The sequence below is a fragment of the Brachyistius frenatus genome, unplaced genomic scaffold, assembly GCF_029030835.1.
Source record: "Brachyistius frenatus isolate BFR_SWC_R1_liver_20210118 unplaced genomic scaffold, ASM2903083v1 Contig_17, whole genome shotgun sequence".
Taxonomy (NCBI): Eukaryota; Metazoa; Chordata; class Actinopteri; family Embiotocidae; genus Brachyistius; species Brachyistius frenatus.
In genome coordinates, this window is record NW_027210616.1 from 116,832 (window position 1) to 139,990 (window position 23,159).

The 23,159-nt window shown below is 43.0% G+C and overlaps 1 protein-coding gene across 2 annotated transcripts in view; it reads left to right on the plus strand.

The window, feature by feature from the left end:
• Positions 1-395: 395 nt before the first annotated feature.
• Positions 396-23,159, plus strand: part of rab28 (RAB28, member RAS oncogene family) — a 28,524-nt gene continuing 5,760 nt past the window's right edge. Inside the window, exons 1-4 of one of the 2 annotated variants that reach the window (XM_069694195.1) lie at positions 396-822; positions 6,475-6,571; positions 9,498-9,586; positions 11,444-11,573. In XM_069694195.1, the coding sequence (XP_069550296.1) occupies positions 748-822; positions 6,475-6,571; positions 9,498-9,586; positions 11,444-11,573 (391 nt within the window). In that variant the 5' untranslated portion in view covers positions 396-747. The remainder of the gene's footprint in view (positions 823-6,474; positions 6,572-9,497; positions 9,587-11,443; positions 11,574-23,159) is intronic. The other variant, XM_069694194.1, reaches the window with a different exon arrangement.

Below are 23,159 nucleotides of genomic sequence, written 5' to 3' on the forward strand. Positions count from 1 at the left end.
TAACAAACTTGAACAACTTAACACATTTTAAATGCTTGGTATTGTGTTCAATAGGTTATTGTATAGAATCGCAGCACATTTCATGAGCCAATCACCAGTTTTGTGTGTAAACTGAATGTGCAACATAATTCGTAGTCCTAAATATAACTTACTACCTGTCAAATAAAACTTCATGGAATAAATAATCCAATATTTGGAGTATTTAGAACGTTTAAGTAGTTCAAAAATGGAAATAATAAAGTAAAGTTAATTAAAATTGTACCTCTGTATACTACAAAAGAAGCTATTTTCACTTTCTGGACCAACATTTTTTTTTTAGTTTTGGGGATTCTACACCTGCACTTTGACCTCCGTCCCCATGGCAACGGCAACGCGTCACACACAGGACTCAACCACAAGAGCCGGTGATTCGGTTTCCGGTTCTGACCCTTTCCCGTGAAGACAAAGGGCTTCAGGGCGACACTGAAAATATTTACAAACTAATGCCAACTTTTGGCCTCCGGGTTGTCTCTCGGTCGTCATTTTATCCCCGTTCAGAGTCCGTCGAGGCAGCGGCAGCGAGTGAGTGGATCATGCCGAGGAGAGCAGCGAGCCAGCGTTAGCGGAGTCAAAATGGCGTCTGCTTGCCCACTCAACGCTCGTCTAATCCGTCTGTGATTAACCGGAATAGCCGAGATATAGCGACGAGCTGACCAGTTTCTAGCGTTTCAGTTTCACCGCAGATACAGCTGGAGCATATTCAGCGTCATGTCGGACTCGGAAGAAGACAGCCAGGACAGACAGCTTAAAATCGCAGTGATTGGAGACGGAGCGTGTGGGAAGGTGAGACCATCACAGACACACACGTTAACGAAGAAGGCAGACTTTAATGTGTAACATGTCCGCACCGGTAGTGTGTGGTTTTTTGTTTTGTTTTTGGTGGGGGGAGGGGGGGGGGGGTCTGTTGCACGACGGTTCAGGTGTCCTGCACTTCACGGTGCTCCTGCTGACAACCGCGCTGTCCTCCCAGTCGCCATGGCGACCGACGCTAACGCAGCTAAGGTGGCTATTTGCTAAAAACAACTCCCAAGTCCAGTCGAGATAACAGAGTACATTTAACATCAAAGTTGTCGAGGGAGGATTAAAACACGGGCAGTTTAACCCCCTCCTTCCCCCCCCCCCCCCCCCCCCCCTCCTCTGTGGCTATCTTGTACCTCCGACGTCACCGTGTAAAAAGGTTTCATTTGTCTGGTGCTGCAGACTTTTAAAGGGAAAATCCACCCTAAAATCTGATCGATTTAACGCGAGGTTGTTTCTAAAAGTTAAACACAAGGAAAATGAACGTGCTGCTATGTTTTTGTGGCCTATTGTAAATTTATCAATGGCGTACGCACGTGTAATGATTCGTTTTTAATGACTTCTTATCGAGGTTAGCTCCAGGGCTGCAACTTGGGGGTGTGTGATATGTCAATATTTCATCGTATTTTTTTTTATTATATAAGAATAGCTATCATCTTGCATTTTTAGATATCTCAATATCGTGATTATGGTATGTCTGTGTTGTCTTTTCCTGGTTTTAAAGACTGCATTACAGTAAAGTGCTGTGCTTTTCTGAACTACTCAAGACTGTTTTAGCTGTTCTATTATTTGACTTTACCCACTCAGTCATTATATCCACATAACTGATGATTATTTGTTAAAAATCAAAAGCACCAGTAGTCATCCCTACCATACCGTTCCAATTTTGATATCGATGTATTTGGTCAGAAATACTGTGATATGGGATTTTGTCCATATCGCCCAGTCCAAGCTGCAACTAATGATTACCATTTCACCTGCCTGTTATTTTCCCGTTTAATCGATCGAGAAAATAATAGACCGAAGTTACATCTTCACGTCTTGTTTTGTTTGAAGCGCACGTAAAAAAATACCCCAATTACAAATCAGAAAATCTGCTCAACCTGCTTTATGACTTGTGATACACACCTACAATTTCACTGTATTCACAGTAGGGCTGCAAATAATGATTTTTCTCATGATTGATAAATCTGTCAATAATTTTCTTGAATAATTTATTATGTTTGTTCTAAAAAAAAATTCACAAAATGGTAAAATATATATTAACCAATGTTTCCCAAAGCCCCATGGTGCAGCCTAAAATGTTTGATTTTGTCAAAACTAAAATATATTATGTTTATTGTGATAGAGGACTAAAGAAACAGAATCAGACAATGTATGCATTTTGTCATTTACAAAAATGATTCAAAAGGATTAATCAGTCATCAAAATACTTTTCTATCAACTGATTGATTAATCAACTAATCATTTGCAGCTCTGATTGACAGCCACAGTCTATTTTGATTGCTCAACTGAACTGTAAAATACCAGCAGGATTACAGTTTTTCAAGGACAGCTGTTGAGGCACAAGCATTTTCACATTAATAATTACCACACTCCAAAAGATGTGGGGTGTTTAGAGATCTTTACGTATGTCAAAAGTGATCACTTAATTATGATTAGTGAACTATTAAATACGTAACTACTGTTTTTATGTAAAGTAGTAATTCACATTCGGATGCTCTTTACGGATAATATGAAGCGTTTGCTTATGTTGTACAGTTTCCTATATTGTTGACCTAACTGTGGCTAAACACGTTCTCGGTTGTTTCATGCCACACTCAAGAAATGAGCTTGAGAGAAAAAAGTTGGGTAATTTGTTTCCCAAAACAAACAAACCAAAAAAAAAGCGTTTTACACATTTTTTGTGCATCCTGAAAATCCAGTGGCTTCTTCGACAAAGTTAATCAACTGTAGTTTTGATTACGTCTCAAACATAATGGATTTAAATCTGAAACAAATCTGTTGTTTTAAACGTATTAAGTCTACCAGGACCTTAATCCACATTGCATGTGCTATTGAGCATAGTTATGTACCTGTGGTGCCGTGTTTTATTATAACTTAGATCATAAGCTGACACTGTGAAGAAAATGATGTTGTTTGTTTATGTGCTCATCTGAAAGTCAAATTTCTTATTCAAAGGTGCCTCCTTAAATGTATTGGTATGAAACCCAGGTAGGTTTTAGGGATTTTTTAAAAAATGTATTAGAGTTCACGTTTTAATAAAACACATCACATATACTTAAAACATCCTGTTTTAGAATAGTTTGCTTTAGTGAAATGATATTTTCATTGTTTGAACACTACATGACGGATTTTTTTCAGTCCCTGCATTTGTATTCCACGTGTGGACTGCTGCGACTGCTCAGTGGGCTAAAACACTGCACCGTACAGCAGCATGCGGTGTGTGATAGCTGATAAAGGAAGGCTACCGTTTTCTCAGCCTGGTTCCTGCAGCTGGTGGTTGTTTTCCATCCATCCAAGGACCCCTTATGCATTTGGCATTAGATTTAGGCCCTATTTAAGAAAATCACATCGGGACGTCCCGTGTGAGGAAATGTTGCTGTTTTCTAAATTGTTAAAATGAAATAACAACTGAAAGAGAGACGCGCATAACGACTTTGTTTTATGGACGACTGAACTGTTTAAAAAAATGGAGCCTTCTTCTCTGCACTGAATCTACAAAAGCTTTGTGGCTGCTGATTGTCGCTTTTCTCTTTCAAAACTACTGAACTGAATCATATTCATTGCGATAATTTTAAAGAATTGGAATGAGGAAGTCTAACTTACATCAACAACAAGGGGGATTTTTTTTCCTAGTTAGGCAAAACAATCTTTTGCAGCAAAGCAAGGAGGTTGTCATGACAATTCATCTGTTTCTTCTTTGCTGCATCTCGAATCCCCGAGTGAATGTGCACGTAAGGCAGAGATGTCAAGTGCTTTTCAGCTCCACATCCCCTTTTGTAACTAATCTCTCCTTCCTCTGGGAGAAAGAAAATGAATGTAGCAGTAATGGTGAGACCCAATGAGAAAAATGAATGTTCTCATTCTGGAAAGTTGACATTTTCTTTTCGGGGGTGCAGTGTGTGCAGGGGTGTGTGTATGTGCAAAGAACACACACAACTCAGTTCCCTGTAGATACGCTACATTAATAACCCTCCTCACACTGCTGCCAGGTGTCAGCTCGTCACTGTCTGAATGACTTACCTGCTTGTCTGTTTTGGGCAGAAAACAGGAGCCCTGCCCCCCATTTTGAGTCTGCACCACTGACTGACATCTTGAATGCCGTTTCCCCCTTATTAATGTCAATTTGCTGAGCAAATTGCAATCGGATCAGTTTTTCTTGGACAGCATGTTCAGTGGTATTTTCTCTTGTGGTTGGTTGTCCATTCAGAAATATAGGGAGATGTGGGACGGCTTGTCCACCTGAGAGAGATGTTTTTAAAATATGGAGTCTCACATTTAGCCAGGCTCTTAAGGCGCTGGGCCTAACTTACACACAGGTCTATTTTTCAACCTGAGTTATAAGCCTCTCAGTTTTTCCTCAATATTTGCTGTTCTCTGACCCATAGGGTAGAAAGGAGCTTTAGGTGCAGGGCCTGTACAGTAATAGACACGACTGTATATCCCAGCAGTGTTCTTCGCAGTCAAACCTCTTCTTAACTTCTTAATTAAAGAACAGTAAGAAGCCAGTTTTGATAGCGTGCTGTAAAAACGCACTGCCTCTCTCATACGAGTTGCATCACATGGTCACAGTCAGCTTAACATTTTTTTTTTTTTCCTCCCTCTCTCCCAGTTTCTTGTTTCAGTAGAACTTCCTCCCATTTCCCGGCATTGGTATCATTGGTGACCCTGTGCTGTTCTCTGTTTGAGTGTCAGGATTACGCCAGTTTTTACATTCGCTGGTTAGTTCCAATTGTACGGTGGAAAAAAAAAAAAAAAAAAAGACGACGTAGAGGGAGGAGAGCCAAGCTACTGGAATGCCAAGACAAATGGCCACTGAGGCCAACGTGAGCATGTGGAATACATTTTTGCTGTCGGAGCTTGTTATTCCTGTGTTGTCGGTGATTGTTTGGGCTACTTAAATGGCCGATTTTCTCCTTGTTGCGTCAGTCACCTCTAGTAATTTTTCAGTCACTCTTTAGCCTGTGACAAGCTCCGCAGGCTGAGAGTCAAAAAGTCTGGAGATGAGTGAACTTTAAAAGAATTAGGTCAATGGAAATTATTTTCCGCCTCTACGTAGATGCTAATCAAAAAGCCAGATTTAGACACTCATTAGGCTTAATTAAAAGATTGCATTTAAAAACCCACGTTGGGTTTCACGTAAAGGTTTTACATTTATGTTGGCATCCACATTGATAAGATGAGCATGTTCAGAAAACCAAAGACACCGTTGTTCAAGACTTGGGTAAACCATGATAGACGTTTTCCTGTACTGTCTCCCCAGGAGGAATTTGACAGAAACCCTGTCTTATTTAAGACATTATTTGGCTAAACCTAAAACTTCCAATAATGAATGGAGGCAGATACGGGCACAGGCTCAAGTGAAAGCTTAGCGGATTGAAAGAAAGAATTTAGTTTTAAATCGTCTAACCCTCGGCGATTGTCAAGTACCACATTAAAATGCATTTGCTGCCACATGAACACTCAGGGAATCCCATTGCTTCACTTCTCTGTTGTGTTTATGTAAGCACACTGCTCTAAAGATAGCTAATAGACATTCAGCACTTCATTTCCCCCCCTGTCCTCATCCATCAAACTGAATTAAACTTGGCATGTCAAGCCTGCGCTGTGAATTCCCATGGATTTCAGGAGAGCCCCTAACATGCTATTTTTTTTCCTCCTCAAACACAACAGTGACAGTGATGGAGGTTTTATAATTTGTGGCAATTATTAGGTCTACAGTCCGGAGACATGACACACAGCCCGACACCTGTTTTTGTAATTCACATTGATTTTCACTGTCACACCCGTGGCTGAGCAGTGAGACGGCAGACAATTACATCAGCGACCCTCCGAGTCAATCATGAGGTTTTTTTTTTCTATTGGTGCTTTAAATGGATTTGAATGATGAAACTAATGTCCTGCAGTACGCACCGCAAAAGTTAGATTTCCTAAGAATGGTGGCTGCGCGCTATCATGGAAAAGAATAACACAGAAGTGTTGTGATATGATAAATTATACCTTTGTATTTTTAGAAATACTAGAAAATGAAATACTGTAAAAAGCTTAGTTTGGCATTTACTCAGTGTGAAAGAAATCAAAGTTTTTCTGCTTCTGCTCACTACTGGAATATCACTTTTTCAGGAAGTACTTTTATATTCTGTGTATTTTCACTGGAAGGAGTTTTGCAGCATCTTGCATTTCGCCCTGAACCAGGCTGTGATTTTTGACTTGCTTTTTCTGCTGTGAATATTTGCGTAAATATTGTATTCGACAAATAATATGCACCGAATGGAGGTTTCTCTTTCTCTGCGCTGAAAACATTTTTCTTTTTCTTTTAAAAACACTTTTAAACGGCGTATTTTTAGCCCTGTTGATAGCTGCAGAGGTGGTTGGCACTCATTCTCCACGTCTCTCCTTTTGTCTCTGTTTCAGACATCACTCGCCACCAGGTTTGCACAGGAGGCCTTTGGGAAGCAGTACAAACAAACCATCGGCCTGGATTTCTTTCTGAAGAGAATAAGCCTTCCAGGTGAGACACCTTCATAATCTTCTGGGAGCGCTTGCTTGTTTTGGAGACACAGTGCAGACGTGTGTGCTGCACAAGCTCGAATCAGCACAATGCAGACGTGTAAATATGTACGGACATGGGTATGTATTTGCCAAACTAGTAATTAGATAGACTGGGCTAATTCTGAAAATTTGTAATACTCTATATTGACCTGAAGGTTTTGGATGTTGTGTTTAGTTAAAATTATCAGTGTTAAAAAGAACATTAATGGAAAACTTTGTGAATTAAAATCTAACAAAGAGGCCTGTTGTTCAGCATCACTTTCTGTCATATTTTTACTTCTCGTATTTTCTTTTCCTGCTGTTTCCAGGCAGAGTTTATCCTTCAGGTTAACTCAGCTTAGCTGAATGTGTCTTTTCTGGTAGCTCCTCATTGTGGAGTGTCTGCCACTTCTCAGCCTTATTCACTCTGAACGTTCTTCTCTCCAGAGCAAACAGCACACTTTTTTTTTTTTTTTTGGACTCCACAAGGCCAATGGACAGGTTATGTCCAAACGAGCGAGCCTTGCTCATAATTCTGTGGGCACAGCACAGAGTAAATACATTAACATTTTATATCCATATCGCTGATCCCCGAGTTCAACTGATCTTTGTCCTGCACCACATAAAACATTGATGTTCTTATTTGTTTATGTTGAACCCGCAGAAATAAAGCCACACTGTATCCCCCTTAGATCTATAAAATAAATGTTTATTGACTGATGCTATATTTAGACGAAAGCACTCCATTTTTACATCCTACCATGTGAAATGGGGATTTTCAGCATTTTAAATGGCGTTTCTTAAACTCTGCCAAAGCCTAAGCTCCAGAAATCTGCAAAGTGGCTCCATTCTTTCATTACTAATAAAACAACATTAAGCGAGGGCAAATTAAGTGCTAAAAGTAAAAGTTATGCTGATTTGTGAGTTGGCTGAAGGTTACTATTTTGATTTTGTGTCAGTTTCAGCTTATGAGACTTAGGAGAACTAAACCCCCAAAAATGTTGTGGTGGAGTCAGAATGAAACGAGCCAACCAAAAGCACAGGCTGGGCTCGGCTCTTTAATACCAACCCGAACAAATGCTCTCAAACGTGCGACTTCTGCAGTCAGTTTCTCTCCTGAAATGATCGCTGATCTTTTCAGCGTTAAACTGGACGCTTTGTTTAACTACAGTATTCACGTCCGTATCAGTGGGGCAGCAACAACACTGGGCTCAACACCGGAGTTGTTAAATGGCCCATTTTCTGGGGAATTGGGTGTTGATGAGCTGATGAAGAGGAGGGTGGCTCTGCGAGCTGGGTGGTCCCAAACTTCGTTAGGACCCCCACCCTGCCTTGTATTGGAGAGGTTGTGTGGTTCTCCGGGTCTCTGTGGGGCTGTAAGGGCCTTTTGCAGCAGGGGAGAGCGAAGCCTATAGCCAGCGTTGGCCCCTCTCACCATGAAGGCCCAGCTTGTCAAACTTAATGTACATTTTCCAACGCAGGGAGAGGTGAGGCGAGGCCGACTGGCACACAACAGCCTCCTCTGTGTGTGCTTTTTATAACAATACCTCTTCCAGATGTCCCTGCCAAACCAGTGAGGTACAGGCGGTGAAGGGGACTGACTGGAGGTGAAATCTACTTGATAAATTCTGTCAGAGTTTCAGAAGCTGCTGGTCTGCATCAGCCTGACGCCACACTGACAAGACAATTACATGTTCTTTTTTTTCCTGGCTGGTGTTATCAGATTTGAAGGTTTGTCTGTCTTTCAGTTTTAACTTCTCGCAGAAAAATGTCCGCACCGTTGACTCGGTGTGAATCTTTGAAACACAAATAAAGGTAGTGTCCGAGCACGGCGGACGGGCGGGGACGGCTCTTTATGACACCAAGGAGCCGTTTGTTCATTGCGCTCCTCAATGTGGCTTTACATCGACACTGTATAGTCTACATCTAGTGACCTCAGCATTTCCTTCCCTCGCTTTAAAAAGGGAACTTATGAAGGGGTTGAGTCGTCCAGCCGTGTCCACAGCGTACGCTCTGCTCCCCATCGCTGCTCCAGCCCAGCGCAGGGCCTTCATCACACCAACATAAACTCCTCGCTGTCTGGTCCTCCCTCCTCCTCTCGTTTTTTTTTTTTTTTTTCATCCACCCCTTTCATTTTCCAGAGGAAGAAAATATTTATTTGGATTTGGTTTTTGTGTGCCCGTCTTTCTCTCTCTCCCTCTCATTCACTCCTTCTTTCTCTTTCCACGAGCACAAGGACAACAGTCCTCTTTTCCTCTTATTTTGTGTTTAATTATTGCTATTTTCCTTAACAGCACATAATTCTCCTCACTTTCCTTACTTGGCAGGATATGGCACAATGCAAACAGCTCTTCCCAGGCTAATAAGGAGTCATTTTTTTTTACTGCCAGGGTATTGAGAATGTTTAAATTAGAGGGTAGGCGTACCTATTCATCCCCCTCAATCTCTGGGCTGGATATTCTTGGATGGGAGGTGTAGGTGACCTGCCAGTTCAAGAGCGCTTAGCATGAAAGATTAATCCTTGATTTATTATTTCCATTATGTATATCAACAACGCTGACTTTTATTATAGAAATCGCTCACCCAAAATACAGGCTCCAGTTACAGTTGACCCATTATTTTCACGGGAATTTGATCTTTGTTAAAACAATAAATTAATGATTAAAAACATCCAAAATGGAAACACAAATTTCTAAATGTTTTTTTTTACTTTTTTTGTTAATTTTTTTTAAATAGAATTGATGATAAGACAAAAGCATTTTTATAAAAGAAAATGGGAATCTAAACTCTGAATCATGCACTGTTTATTTATATATATATATATATATATATATTTTTATTTTTTTATTTTATTATTTTATTTTTTCTTCATTTAAATGTCTTTCTGTCTCTTCTTTCCACTGTAGGTAATTTGAACGTGACCCTGCAGGTGTGGGACATCGGCGGCCAAACATTAGGAGGGAAAATGCTGGATAAATATGTATACGGCGCTCACGTAAGGATACGAACACACACGCACGCACGTGCGCACACACACACACACACACACACACACACACACACACACACACACACACACACACACACACACACACACACACACACACACTCTAAATCACCTGTTGGTAGGTTTTATTCTCGCTAACAAACATACGTGCAAAAAGCCTTAAGAAGGAAAGGAAATTTGCCACAACGGTGAATAAGTTATTCGAAGCACAGGAAGAATTAGTTTCCACTTCCCTATTAGTTGTGTTTTGGTGACTCTGTTCATGCTTATTATTACAGCCGAGGCAGCTTCATTCAAAGCCTGCCACTCCCTCCCTCTGGAGCAAAATCATAATAAACTGTCATGTGGATTCAGAGCAAGTGAAGCAGGTCAATAGAGATGTAAAAATCCCTGCATCTTTACTTTTTACAGATCTCAAATGCAAATTATTAAATGTTTAAGCGAAGTACGGCCCAAGTGTTTGTTTGTACTCGGCTCACACATGAAAATCAGTCACTAAAATCATCTGTTTACTTTCACCTTTCACTTCATGCTTGTGTTGATTTAAAAAAAACAAAAAAAAAACAGCTGAGCTTTGTGCACAGACTGCAATGTGGACTAGTTCGCACTTGTGGGAGCGACATGCAGCAGCGTAAGTGTCCACAGGTAGCTGTGTAGCTGTAGATGAGTGCTGTCACCTCCAGAGTGTCTCCTTTCTGAAGAGGCCTACTTAAAAACGAATTAAAGACTCACACTGCGGGAAATTATCTAACATTTAGGCACAGGCAGGAAAACCCGTCACAGTATACCAGCTATAAGAAAGGACACTTTTGCCATATTTATCTGGAGAAGAGCGTTGGATGTTGTTTTCCACTCCACGGATCTACTCGGCGAGGTAGAAGCGGTGTCTTATGAGGCCTGCTCTGAACTGTGCTTTAATTGTTTGTTCATTATCCACGCCTGCAGCCCTTCCTTTACTGTCTTCCTGATTCACAAGACAATATCGTACATCAGTGCCACATTACGACACTTTGCTTTGGGAGTATGTCGTCAGCGCCGCACAGAACTTTCACACATATTGTTCAGCGCTGGGCGTCCTGTAATCAATCATGGCTGTTCAGAGAGACTCGCTGTAATTGTCAGAGGCGTAAGCTGTCGTCACCGACCTCGCGTGTTGTGACAGTGCGTGTCTGTCGAACAAAAAGGCAACGGGCACCCCTTCAAGTCGTGTTGCATCAGGCAACAGGAGCAGAGACGTTTACTTTGGCACGCGTTCGTTTCCAGGACAGAAACGGCAAAAGTCGGAGGAGTGGTAGCACATAGTTGAGCTGCACGATTATTTTTCTTGAATTATGCCAGCAGCTCTCGTGTCCGTTTACCTTTTGATTAATTAACGTGTTCATGTAAACAACTCCCTCTGGCCTCGGTGTTTGCTCAGACGTGGCTCTGGTATTGTTGCATGACTGCTTCTGTAGAGCATACAGTGTTAAGGATTACTGAGGGAGGAGAAAAATGTCTCTCCGCAGACAGCCTTCATTCATTAGCTCAGACAGTAGATAACCAAACCTGACCTCTATTCTGCAGGGAATCTGGAGTAGGCTCACAAAACCAGGCGTTATTTATGTGCAAACCACTATTTCCATTTTAAAACGGATCCACGTGAATCCACGCAGTGTTTGAGAGAGAAAGTGCGTCCCCCTCTGTGTGAGTCAGTCCCCTACTCAAAGAAGTGGAGCAGTGCCACCTACTGTTCCCTTCCTCGCTCAATCCCACTCATTAATATGACTGAATATCATCCTATCCCCCAGCGGACGAGTGTACACGTGAAGGTGACGACATTAACACCCTCTTCCCTCTCTGATGCAGGGGGTTCTCCTGGTGTACGATATCACCAACTACCAGAGCTTTGAGAATATGGAGGATTGGTTCTGCATGGTCAAGAAGGCCAACGAAGAATCTGATGTTCATCCTGTTATCTCCTTGGTCGGCAACAAGAGTGAGTATTACCCACACATACAGGGTCCATGCCTCCTAAGACGGATTACAACGCTTTGAAAAAAGTTTTGGAAATTTATTTTAATTTCTACCGAGTTGCTGCAAACTCAGTGAGGTTATCTCGTGTTCACTGGACTGAGTGTTTCTCGATGAATCCGCCCCACCCCCGCCCCAACCATGCATTTTTCATTTTGCGTGTCTGTGTTTGCGTGTGGAGGAGTGAGTGTTTGATGGTAGCAGATGTGTTTGTTAGAGCACCAGATAACTGATCGGTGTGATAACAGAGCTGATAAGCGAGTGAGGTTTCAGAGCGATGGGAACGCTGATGTTTGTGAACTCTTGGGAGTGACTGACGGATGATTTAATATCCCGCGGGCCAGTGGACCCAGGTTGCCGCTTATCTGCACCCCTCTCCGTCTCAGCACCCGCCTGCCCCCCTCCCGCCCAGTCGGAGCCTGCTCTCCTGTCCCGAGTAGTTGGTTAAGGTGAGGGACTCGATGTTAACCAGACGGCTCTGCTCCTATCAGCCCGCACCATCCCCCCCAATCTCCATAATGAAGACCAATAATGATGACTCTTTTTAAACATCCCTTTGACAGATGTGGAGTCCCGGCTGCCGCTGTGTTATTGTAAAGCGAGGCGTCGGCGTGTGTGTGCGTAATGGTGACCGTCCACCTTCGCGGGCGATGATGAACGGTCAACAGAGTGGTGCCTGCGCACAGGAAGCTCTCGCTAATGTTACTCGGCGGGGAGCACAGGTCACGGTTTAATTCGCCTGTCTGGGAGCGGATTCTCTCGTCTCTGCATCCGTTGCATCTTTCTAATGCCTCAGCTTTAACGCCGGGCGCCTCTGTATTTAGGCTAGGTTTTGGGTGTGCGGGTGAGCGTGCGTACTGTAATATTTAAGTAGTGTACACGCCGCTGTCGGGATCCTCACCAACCCCTCTTACTCACACAGTCGCTCTCCTTCTAATGGCCCTTTTGCTGAGAACGGTCCGTCTGTGTTTTTTTTTTTTTTTTCTGTTCCTACGAGCTGAAAAAAAAAGAGAGAAACAGAATCCCACACAGATTGCCCCACGAGGAGCAATCAATTACCCTGCGAGACTTTATGAATCCCTGAAACCCTCCCATGGACTCGTTTCTTCCAGGGCGATTGCAGCGAGTTAGTCTCGATGTCTACCTGCAAACATCCACGACGACAATCTGTTGTACTTTTTTTTTTTGTCTCTTCACCCTGAGCTTCCAAACTTTTCAAGTATTGTAGCTTTCTTTTTCCATCAAACTTAAATACTTGGCACACACTAACAATAAGCTGAGCACATGAATACACAGCATTCTTTTGGGAGCGGAGTCTAGATTTCTTTTAAAAGGTTCCCATGATGCCGGACTGCGTGAGGCAACATGTTTGTGACAACCAAAATAGAAGTACAGACATAACAAGGAGCCTTAATAAAAACATGACAGATTTATGTCTCTGTGAGGGTGTGTCTTGGGGGGGGGGAGATTGTGGTGTTTCAGCACTCAAGACATTTTTTTGTGTTTCCACTTAGATAAACTTAAGGTGAACACCTGGATGTAGATGTCATGTGCACCGAACTACGTGCCGGTTACAGCAGAAAGAAAGACCTGTTACACTATTACAGCACGTGCTACTGTATACATCGAGCTTCAATTTCTAGAATTACTCGGTGCCTGCCTTCTCGAATAATTTGAACACTGTCTTCTTTACCCAGCGTACGGTAATTGAGCTATTGGACCAGACGGCTTCGTTAATGATGCTGTCCCCTCCTCTCCTTACCCTGGCCTGACTGCCCTCCTGTGCCATGTCACCGCCGGGAAAACAGCCTTTCCTTTCTTTGGCTTTGCGTGGCCGGCTGGGGTTAAGTGTGCTTGTTAAGCACCAGTGTGCTGCACCCCCATGCCCTCCACACGCTGCCCAGAGCCTTGTGTTAAATAATGGCACCACTTGTAACAATTCAGAGAGGAAGCCGGCGTAATGTTTTATTGAGGGCACACATATGCGCGCACTATTATTTATGCGGGCGCACGCACGCGCGGACACTGCACCGAGGTGAAGTGACACACTTGTGGAGTTTCTGGGAACACACGGGTAATGGAAGAATGCTAAGCTCTTGGTCTGTCTAAACATACTATAACTGTTTATTACAGTGCAGCCTCATGTAATGCCGTATGGTACACAGGAACCTCTCAGGAGAAATGTTGGCTTGCTGCGCAGTCATCCCCTCAACCACTTGAGTGTTTCATTTTTAGTAGAGTAGTAAGTGCGGTGTGTTTGAAAGGGCTCCAAATGATAAATTCACTTTCTTTTTGCTTTAACTGCATTTGGCCTGTTTGTGGACGTGTGACTTTTAAATCCGAGATTGTCTGAAGTCACTGATATAAAAACGGTGTCACACTGCTTGCAGCGCTAATTCATATTTTGCATCTTTGGAAGTGCTGTAACGTACACTGTGCATTATAAATCGGCTTATGTTACTGTTCCAAAGTAGCGCACATATTTCTTTGTCGACATTAAGCTTGTGTCGTTTATCAAACCAATTTGTTTTTATTAAGTAGGGATCGCAGGACCCCTGCTCGCTCCCCACCCATCACCCTTCCCGTTGCCTGGGCTCTTTCCCTCAGGAACTCCAGAACATCCATCACGGGCTTGTACAGCCCTTATTTGGGTGACTTAAATGGGTTCAGTTCTCTTAACCTCTCCTCATCACTCACAGGTTTTTAGCTCAGAGGTTCTAACGCTGCTCACTGCCGTTCCACTCAGGCCTGCCATGGGAAATGTTTTCCTCTGCGGGGAGATAAGATCCCTCCATCGGAAGAGACTTTGTACACTCGGTTATGTCTTACCTGCCTTTCTCTTCTGCTCTGTTTCTTTTGGCCCTTTTCTTTCTTCTCTAAGCTCCTATCTCGGACCATCTATCAAACATACTTGCTCATTCATTTTCATCCCCGTGCAAACACTGCCTCTTTCAATCGCACACTTACGCCTCCTCTTAATGCTTATCTCTCACATGTGTAGACTAACACCTCGGCTGTAGCTGCCTTTACTTACAGTAATGTCTTTTCATTGGCTCAGTGTCTCTGTTGTGTTAAACAACATGCGTGTGTTTGCTTTCTGCACGCCACGGCAGATCTCGGCGCATACCGTTACCCGTCGCACTTCTCTCTCCCCAGTTTTCCATCCAGCCATGTGAAAGCTGAAGCGAAACATGGATCTCCCCCCTAACTCTTGATTCTTGTGAAGCATGTCCTTGCCACCAACATTGTTGGTCTTGAGTTGTTTGCCCTCTTGGCGAGGTCTCGGGTGGAGCTGAAGCCCCCCTCGCCCCCCCCCCACCTCCCCCCCCCTACCCCCACCCCTCCTCCTCTCTCAGCTCTCTCTCACCCCTGTCACCTCCCTGCTCCTGTAAAGCTGCCACAGTTCCTGTCTGTTCAGTGTAGGCCTGCACATTTCTTAATAGAGAGATGTTCAGAAGTCGAGGAGCGTGGAGGAGCTCAATGCGCTTCTGTTTTTGGTTTAGCTCAAAAATGTTTTTCCTGGCTCAACCCACTCGTACTTAGGTCCTCTTACAACAAACTAAAAGGTCCTAATTGCCCCCGAGGGAAAGGTTTAGCCACAATAGACATGTGGTGGGACAAAAGCCCAGTACTCTTACCCCCGGCACCCTCACCCCTCCCCAGATAGGAGGGATGAACACGTCAGCAGTATCTGTTTTGCACTGTGGGTAGCACGACCGCAGATTCGACGCTGTAAAACATTATACATACAGTATATAGACCCAGTAAGGCACGGTGTACGGTCGGCTAGAGATCTGGAATGTTTACAGTTTACAGAAAATCCAGTGTTTCCTGTTTCTCTTCACGTTTTATTTAAGGTAAAGGGTCAGACTAGACGTGCGTATCAAATCGTCTCGGTAACCGCACTGACTGTAGCCTGCTGTGTGTCTGAAAGTCTGGGAAAGATTGGAAATAGAGATTCAGGTCACAGGAAGAGATGAATGAAGAATTACAGCTGTTTTATGCTGATAAGACTGTGTGAAACCACTGTCAGTGAGTAGGATATACCTTCTGGGGTTAAGGTCTTTTCTAATTCCCACATGGAGCTGTGCCGTTACAATTTCTTTCCTATATGAAGTAAATGCTGAGATTTAATTGTAACAGCTTTTGACCGAGCCCCGGTCCCTGCACTCGTCTCTCTTGACTCTCATGCCTGTTGAAACATGGAAAGTCCTCATTCATTTTAGCCATCCATAAAGCAAATATTGTTGCACATGCAGTAGATGATCAGTCTTCGAATACCTTCTTGTGTGGTAAGTCATGGGCCATTTGAGTTGCACAGCACAGCTTAGCCACCTGACCGGAGTGCAGCCTGGAACCCTCATCACACTCAGGCTATACTTTATTTCTTTGCTGCTCCACAACATTGATATGGAGGAATTCCTGGAAGGGTCCTTGCTGACACAGGATTGGGTAAATAACCGATTGATGTGGATCCACAGGCAGATATTTTATAAACGCATGTGAAACGTCAGCATGGTTTTCTCCTCCTTTTTCACTAAATCTGCTGTTTTGCGGTGTGAAATATTACATCACAGTCTTCGCACCCCAGCTCCTGCTTCAGGTTTTTTAACTTGGACGGTGTTTGTTCAGGCAGTCGTGAGCAGAACTCACTTTCCGTGTAACGGTTCACTGCTGTGGCCTGAAGTTGAATATGCAGGCCAGTCTTAACGCATCATTGCTCGCAGGATGGCTTTATAATTATGAATAGACTTATGATGATGCGACACATACAATTATGAAGGCTCCCCCGTGCACTGTATAATTATTATAGCTCATAGTTACGCTGCCTGCTCACAGAGGCATGTATTACTGCTCTCCCATAAAAGTCCACTTAGTTTAACAGCGACAGGAGAGCTTGGAGGACATGGCCAGTGAAACCCCGGACAGCGCCTTGTGCGGTCGGCTCAGAACTGGGCCTTTTGTTCACTTTTCACGAGTCCTGGGAGCCCGTTAACTCAGCCTGCGAGGCACTCGGCCCCATGTTTTACTGTGGCAGTGACAGCCCGGCACTCCGGCTCTCTCCCTGCCTGCAGAGCTACTGCTGGACACTCTCTGTTTTACATTCCCTGACCGGAGAGGAAGACCACATTGTTTTACTAGCCGCCGTGGAGTATCTGATAATGTTTTAAAGTGTGAACGCACGTGTGCGTGTGTGCATGCGCGTGTGCGTTTGCACGTGTGTGTGTGTGTGCGTGCATGCGTGCGCGTCTGCACATCGTTTCATGAAGAACGATCAAATGACAAGATGAGCTGTGATCAATGAGCTGTCGACAGAACACTTCTGACCTAGTGGAAAGCGAGTCCCCTGACGGTCCTGGCCCGTTTCAGGCCACCGGGGCAGGGGCGCCGCTGCACAAAGAGCGCTCTGTCTCTGTCAGGATTCCCCCGAGAACTCCTGCACGGGCCCCGCTCAACTCGACAACACCCGGCTACTAACAGCACTTCATCTGTCTGTACTCACTCCGAAAAGTCATGATAATATTATTAACTCACCTTCAAGCTTTAATATGCTGATAATTATCTCTAATCATTCTACCGCAGGTTTAAATCCAGTTAAATAATGTCCAAAGTCAGGAATAAATTACTGCAATATTGTTCAACTAAACTGAAGTCGGAATTGTTTTCCTCGACTGTGAAGGGCCGAAATAATATTACAATAATTTTTTAGTTTCGGGTACTTTTGCACTAAATTTAGATGTTTCAGTCCTTACAAAATAAACGCTGCCAACTATAAACAATATCTACTCTGTTAAAGTCGAATGAATGAAAGCGTACTGTCTCAAGAGTAAAGAAAACAACTTTTTCGGTGACACGTCTGTATTAAACTGTATTTATGAAAACAAACTGGGCCAAGCCGGTGCTTTTTAGAAAGGGTAAAGTATTTTAGTATAAGTGTTATTGTTTTTATTCACATTACGTTACATATTTGCGATACAGAATTATCACGCCCTTCATATTTCAAAACCCTCTGTTTTTAAGAGCTCTCTTCGAGTCATGTAAACCAGTTGGACTCAATCATTTAAATGCTTCACATAAATTCCACCCGTCATTTTGTTTTATTAGCCACATGTGCTGTGAAAGTTAAATCAACGTCCAATTCAATCAGACATCAAGCAGAAGGATTTATTGTGCTTTTACTGACTTTTTTTTTTTTTTTTAAACCGGTAAAGGTTTCTCTGTATCTTGTACCAGAAACTTTATGGATATATAACATGCCACTCTCAATGAATCTTACCTGCTTGCTATCAGGCTTTGAGTAAAAAAACAGTTTTGCTGCTATTCCAGACTCCTGCAGTTTAATATTAATGGAGATATTTAAAAGTTTAAGTGTCTACTTACTGTTATTTTGTGTGGCTTTTTTTTTTCAGAAGTTAGTAGTGAGAAATGAGAAATATGTTCCCAGCGTTTTAGACGGACTTATTCACTGTAATGTTCTCAACTTGTATCTTAAACTTACTCTGGAATTCATGACTGCTAGTGGCGCTAGTGAGCATTGTTTTGATGTGTGGCTAACTGTATTGTTTTGTATGCACGAGAATACATATTAGCGTCATACATTCAGGGGCAATGCGAGAGTTGTGTGCTGCATATTTAAGAGTTGGTGAAGGCCTTAAAAGGTAACAGTGAGCTAACAATATTTAAAAAAGGTTTTGCAAATAAATTTAATAATTTTAATAAAAAAAATTTTAAAAAAAACTCAATGTAAACAAAACTGGACTTATTTACAATTAAAAAGTTACTATTTGAGTACATCAGCATTTATTTTGAGGGGAATTAAAGCTCAAATTGTTTTAAAATTAAAAAAAAATTAAAAAAAAAAAAATGAACCCTTCAGTAACCTTAAAAAGGTCCTGTTGAGGTTTCACACCCTTTTTTGCAGGAGGGACCTGACCAGAGTGGAAACAACTACGATATGGAAATCTGCGACTTCAGCCACCACATTCTGTACGTCGATATGTTTTATTAGAGTGATGTTAAATTGAGGTTTTGCCGAGCAGAAGTCTTAACATCTCGGCTGTTTTACCGGTTCTGGTTCAGAAGCCATTGCTGACTGCTAAATTGGCAGACCTGAAAAAGCACTTAAGGTATAAAGTTGGTGAGAAATGTAGCAACGTGGCTGCTTGAGTAGAGAAAGTCTTATAAATCAAATTTAGTCACAGGTTGATTACAGAGAGATTAAGTGCTGTCAAACTAAAATAAATCCGTGAACCGAAGCTTGCGTGTTGCTAACAGGAAGTGACATAATATGCTTACCGCGGCGTCAAACATGATACACTGGATCCAAGATTAACGTGTGGTATTTAGTCGGCTAAACGCCCTATCTTGCCACGTTAACGAAAATAAAAAAAATATTCTTGGCTCTGCCCCATGATTAAAATCCGCCCCCCACATTGACTGGTTCTACCAATGCTGCACCCTCCCACCAAATTTCATGAACATTGTGTTGGTAGTTTTCCCGTAATCCGTCTGATAAAGGATTACAGTTACCAAACAAACCGCACTGAAACTGCACAAGAAGTTGCCAACTAAAAAGTACAAAATTGTGCAACAGATGAAACCAGTTATAACAACCGGTAACAATATGACAAATTCATATATACAAATATTTAAATGAGGTAAAAATAGACCGATAATTAGGAAGCCACTTACTGAAACGTATATTTACTGTAGTCTCAAAGCCAGCCAGACATAAAATACTTAAAATCTAAATTCCTTTTGGAGATTATTAGGGACACGTGACATAATCCAAGATAATGATCCCAAAATGAACTCTGAAATAAGTTTGCACAGGTGTGGCAGAAGTTTTGAATCAGAATTGATTTATGAATGAACAATATAAATGACTCAGTAGACCTACGGCCTGCCACGCTGGTATAAAAAGAACAATTACAAACGAGAGACTTTGATTTGGTAACAAAACCTCGACATGCTATAATAAAAAAAAAAAAAGGACCGACATGAGCGAATGTAATGCTCACGGGTAAAGGGTTGCTCAGAATATGCTCAGGACATAAACGAGCTTTTTCCTCATAGAGAACTGACAACACTGATCTTTTGCCGTTTGTGTGTTAAAGCTGAACACACCGGTTATTAAATGTCAAGGCTGCAGAACAGTTCTGGGACGTTTTCAAAACTCAGCGGGTCACGAGGAACAGTTTGCCCAGACGGTTGTAAGTCATTTCATTAGGAGCTGGACTCGGTCTGATAATCCTCGCCCTCAGTCTGAATCGATTCACGATCGTCATCGAGGGGAAACCGAGGCGAAACCTCTTAAAGGCACAGTGTGAGGTAATGTTGGAAGCGATAGGTTCTCCCCCGGGGTTGATTAGTCTCAACCCTGTAACTTTCACTTAATGGGATGTGACCCCTCAGAGCCTGAAGTCTCTGACAACACACACGCCCGACCATTTACTACCACACACGGACACACACACAGTTCACACATTCCAGCCTCAGCGCTCACACTCCCCAAAGCATCCACTGCTGTTTAGTTTAAAACCAGGCTGCCGGCAATTAACGGTGTTATGTCAAGCTTATTCTCTGGCTGTTGCTCGCTGGATAAACTGCTCCAATTGGTCCCCAGCACCGGACTGAGTAGAACAGTAAGTAGGTGTCTCTGTTATCACAGCATGGTTTTAAAAAGCCCAGTGAGGATTGCACAGAGCGGCGTAAGGTTTCGGGCTGCTTAGCCAACATAGACCTATTAGCGTATTGTTTTGCCTTGGCAACGTGTGTGGGTGAACTCTTGAGAATCTAAGAATCCATCCTTGAATTATCACATCGTCCACATTTGGCCAGTTACTGTATCATTTAGAAAAACAGTGCAGCGTGTCGGGAGGGAACGCCGCCAGTAACCTTTTGTTTCTGGTGTGAATTCCCCCCCCTTTTAAGGTGAAATTGTTTGTAAAAGAAAAAAAAAAAAAGATAGAAATTATCATGGTGGTTAATGTTAGCGAATGTGTTTAGCGGCTGCTGTGAAATAGGCTTGTTTCTGTACGGTATGTCACCAATACGTTTCCTGAAGAGCGCGTTTGAAGCTCGGTGCGGGTGGTTCAGACCGTCGCCATCTTGGCAGCGGCTCATTCAGAGTAACTCCCGGCTAGTCCCCCCCCCCCCCCCCCAAAAAAAGCATGATTTGTGAAACTAGCAAGAGGAGAGTCTGTCTTGTATGTCTCTGACTCCCAGTCGACGGCTGAGACCACAGGGCAGCTTGCAAACTGTGACGGCATCCACCTGTCACTAAAAGCAGCCCTACCATTCATTTTACATCATTTTCGGCTTAAATGCAACATTTAATGGCTGAGATTTATAAAAAAAAAATTGACCCCTTATACAGTTGTTATGAAAATGGGAAGTTAACTTCGGAGACCCGGCTCGACAAAAATCGACAAAACTGGATGTTTTGGAACTGAATGTCGGTTCCAAAACGAGCTCGCCAGCTAAAGTTTGCTGACATTAGCCTCCGCCGGTTTCGGTCGTATTTGGGACGTGACGTTAACAACACGCGTGCAGGCGTGTCTTGATTCCTCGACAAACAAGAGGCGAAACCAAACAAACCGGGTTCGGGTGTTTACCCGTCACATTATTCTGCTTTCTATCGGAGTACTTGAGCCACCAGTATCCAGGTTTGTCAGAACCAGGATGAGGCCTTACCTTGGTTTCTTAAACCGGCGTACGGCTCCAAAAACTTGATTAGAACCAGCATACGGCGCGCATGCATTGCAACCGCGCTCATTTCACTGAACTCATTGGCAGCTGCTGCACGGGTCTGTTCATGGAAGGCAAAGCGAGTTTGGGTTTTGCTTTAAAAGCCGATCCACGCAAATGAAACCCAACCTCTTAACTAAATTGAAGTTTTTAAGTGGCATAAAAACCCCCCTCCGACTCTGTATGGTTTCAAGGATAATCGTGTCCGGCAGCGAGAGGATTCTTTCCATGAAGGAGCGAAGCGGACGTCCCCGGAGACACCAACTTAAGGAGAAGAACATCCATGTTTTCTTCCCGTTTTGGTTGCGCTCCCATTAAATAGGTCACCGCAATAACAAACCGATTATTTACGGTAAAAGCCCAATTTATCCGCCAGATATTAATCTCCAACTGTTGTCTCGAAACTCAAGCGCAATGACAGGCAGACCTTTTAAACAAACAGTGACGGTGACCAGAGCGAGGGAGGGCCGTCGCTCTTGACGAGTGATGATCCACTCCGCTATCTCTGCGCGCTCGGAGGCCTAAACAGTTTATTTCATGTTTGCAGTCACTTCCTCGGGGCTTGTTAGGTTGATGTACAGTTTGACAGAAACGGAGGGAAACCAGATCGTTGCGGGAAGATTGTTTTGACCTGATAAGTTAGGGGTACATTAGGGAGAAAAATGAAGCAAAACACTAAAACTGCGGGATTAGTCTTGTGTTCATTTTACAGAGACAGATGCCACATGCTGAAAAAGTCTCCCGGGTGAGAAAGGCGGGCCCAGCGACAGCGTTGTTTTGTGACTGAAAGGGGTGTGAACTGCACCAACGTCGCGTACAAAATTGAGGATTGTCCTTGCATATCCATTAGGATATATGCGTACAAAGTGACCTCGCCAACGTGGTCCATTTGATAGACGTTCCGATTAGATCTGATTTTAAAGTTTGCCCGGTTTTCGTAAATTTCTTTTCCAAGCGAAAATTTTTAATTTGATCATCTGCGGATCTAAAACGAGGTAAAACCCGCTGGTGGAAAACAGCTGGCAACCAAGTCAGCCTCCATTACACATCGACTGACACTTCACAATTCACGTGAAAGATTTCCGACGCTTCGGCTGTTCATTAAATTGCTTTCATCTTCTGAGTTCAGCATTTTAACTGCTTTTATTTATTTTTTTTAACAAATTAACCAACAATTCAGCTGCTTTTAAAAAAAGGGAAAATTCAACCCTCCGGTTCTTAAACTTAAATAATTCAAATATTTTTTGGGATTGTTCTTTCGGAGCTTCATTTGAACTAAAAACCTTTTTTCATCCAAACAACATTTTGCATTGCAGAAAATAACATGAGGAACATCCACTTGTTTGCGGAGTTTGCCGTTGAAATTTTCATCGTAAGTGAGAACACTTAAATTTTCTTCTGAAATTTCGCCTCTTCTGGTTCCCGTCTTCTGCATTTTCTTTGCGGCCGAGTCCCGAATTTCTTTTCCGCTTTTTTGCACGACCCTTCAGGCCAGATTCAGAAACCTCACTTGCTCGGTTCACCTTTTTTTTTTTTTTACTCAACAGTAACGTGCCTTCCTCAGCTCCTGAGCCACTCTGTTAATGTTGGTTAATCTGACTGTGACACATGATTGATAACCTTTCCCAAGTGTGCAGGATCCAAAGGATTAGCAGTGTTTACTCCTGGTAGCATGCTGGGTACCTCCGCTGTTAATGACTGGAATTAATAACCTGCTGACGCCTATGAGACAGCTCTGTTTATGTACAGGCAGAAACATGACAGTCTGCCCTGGACATTGAGTAGTTGTAAAAGTGTCCGC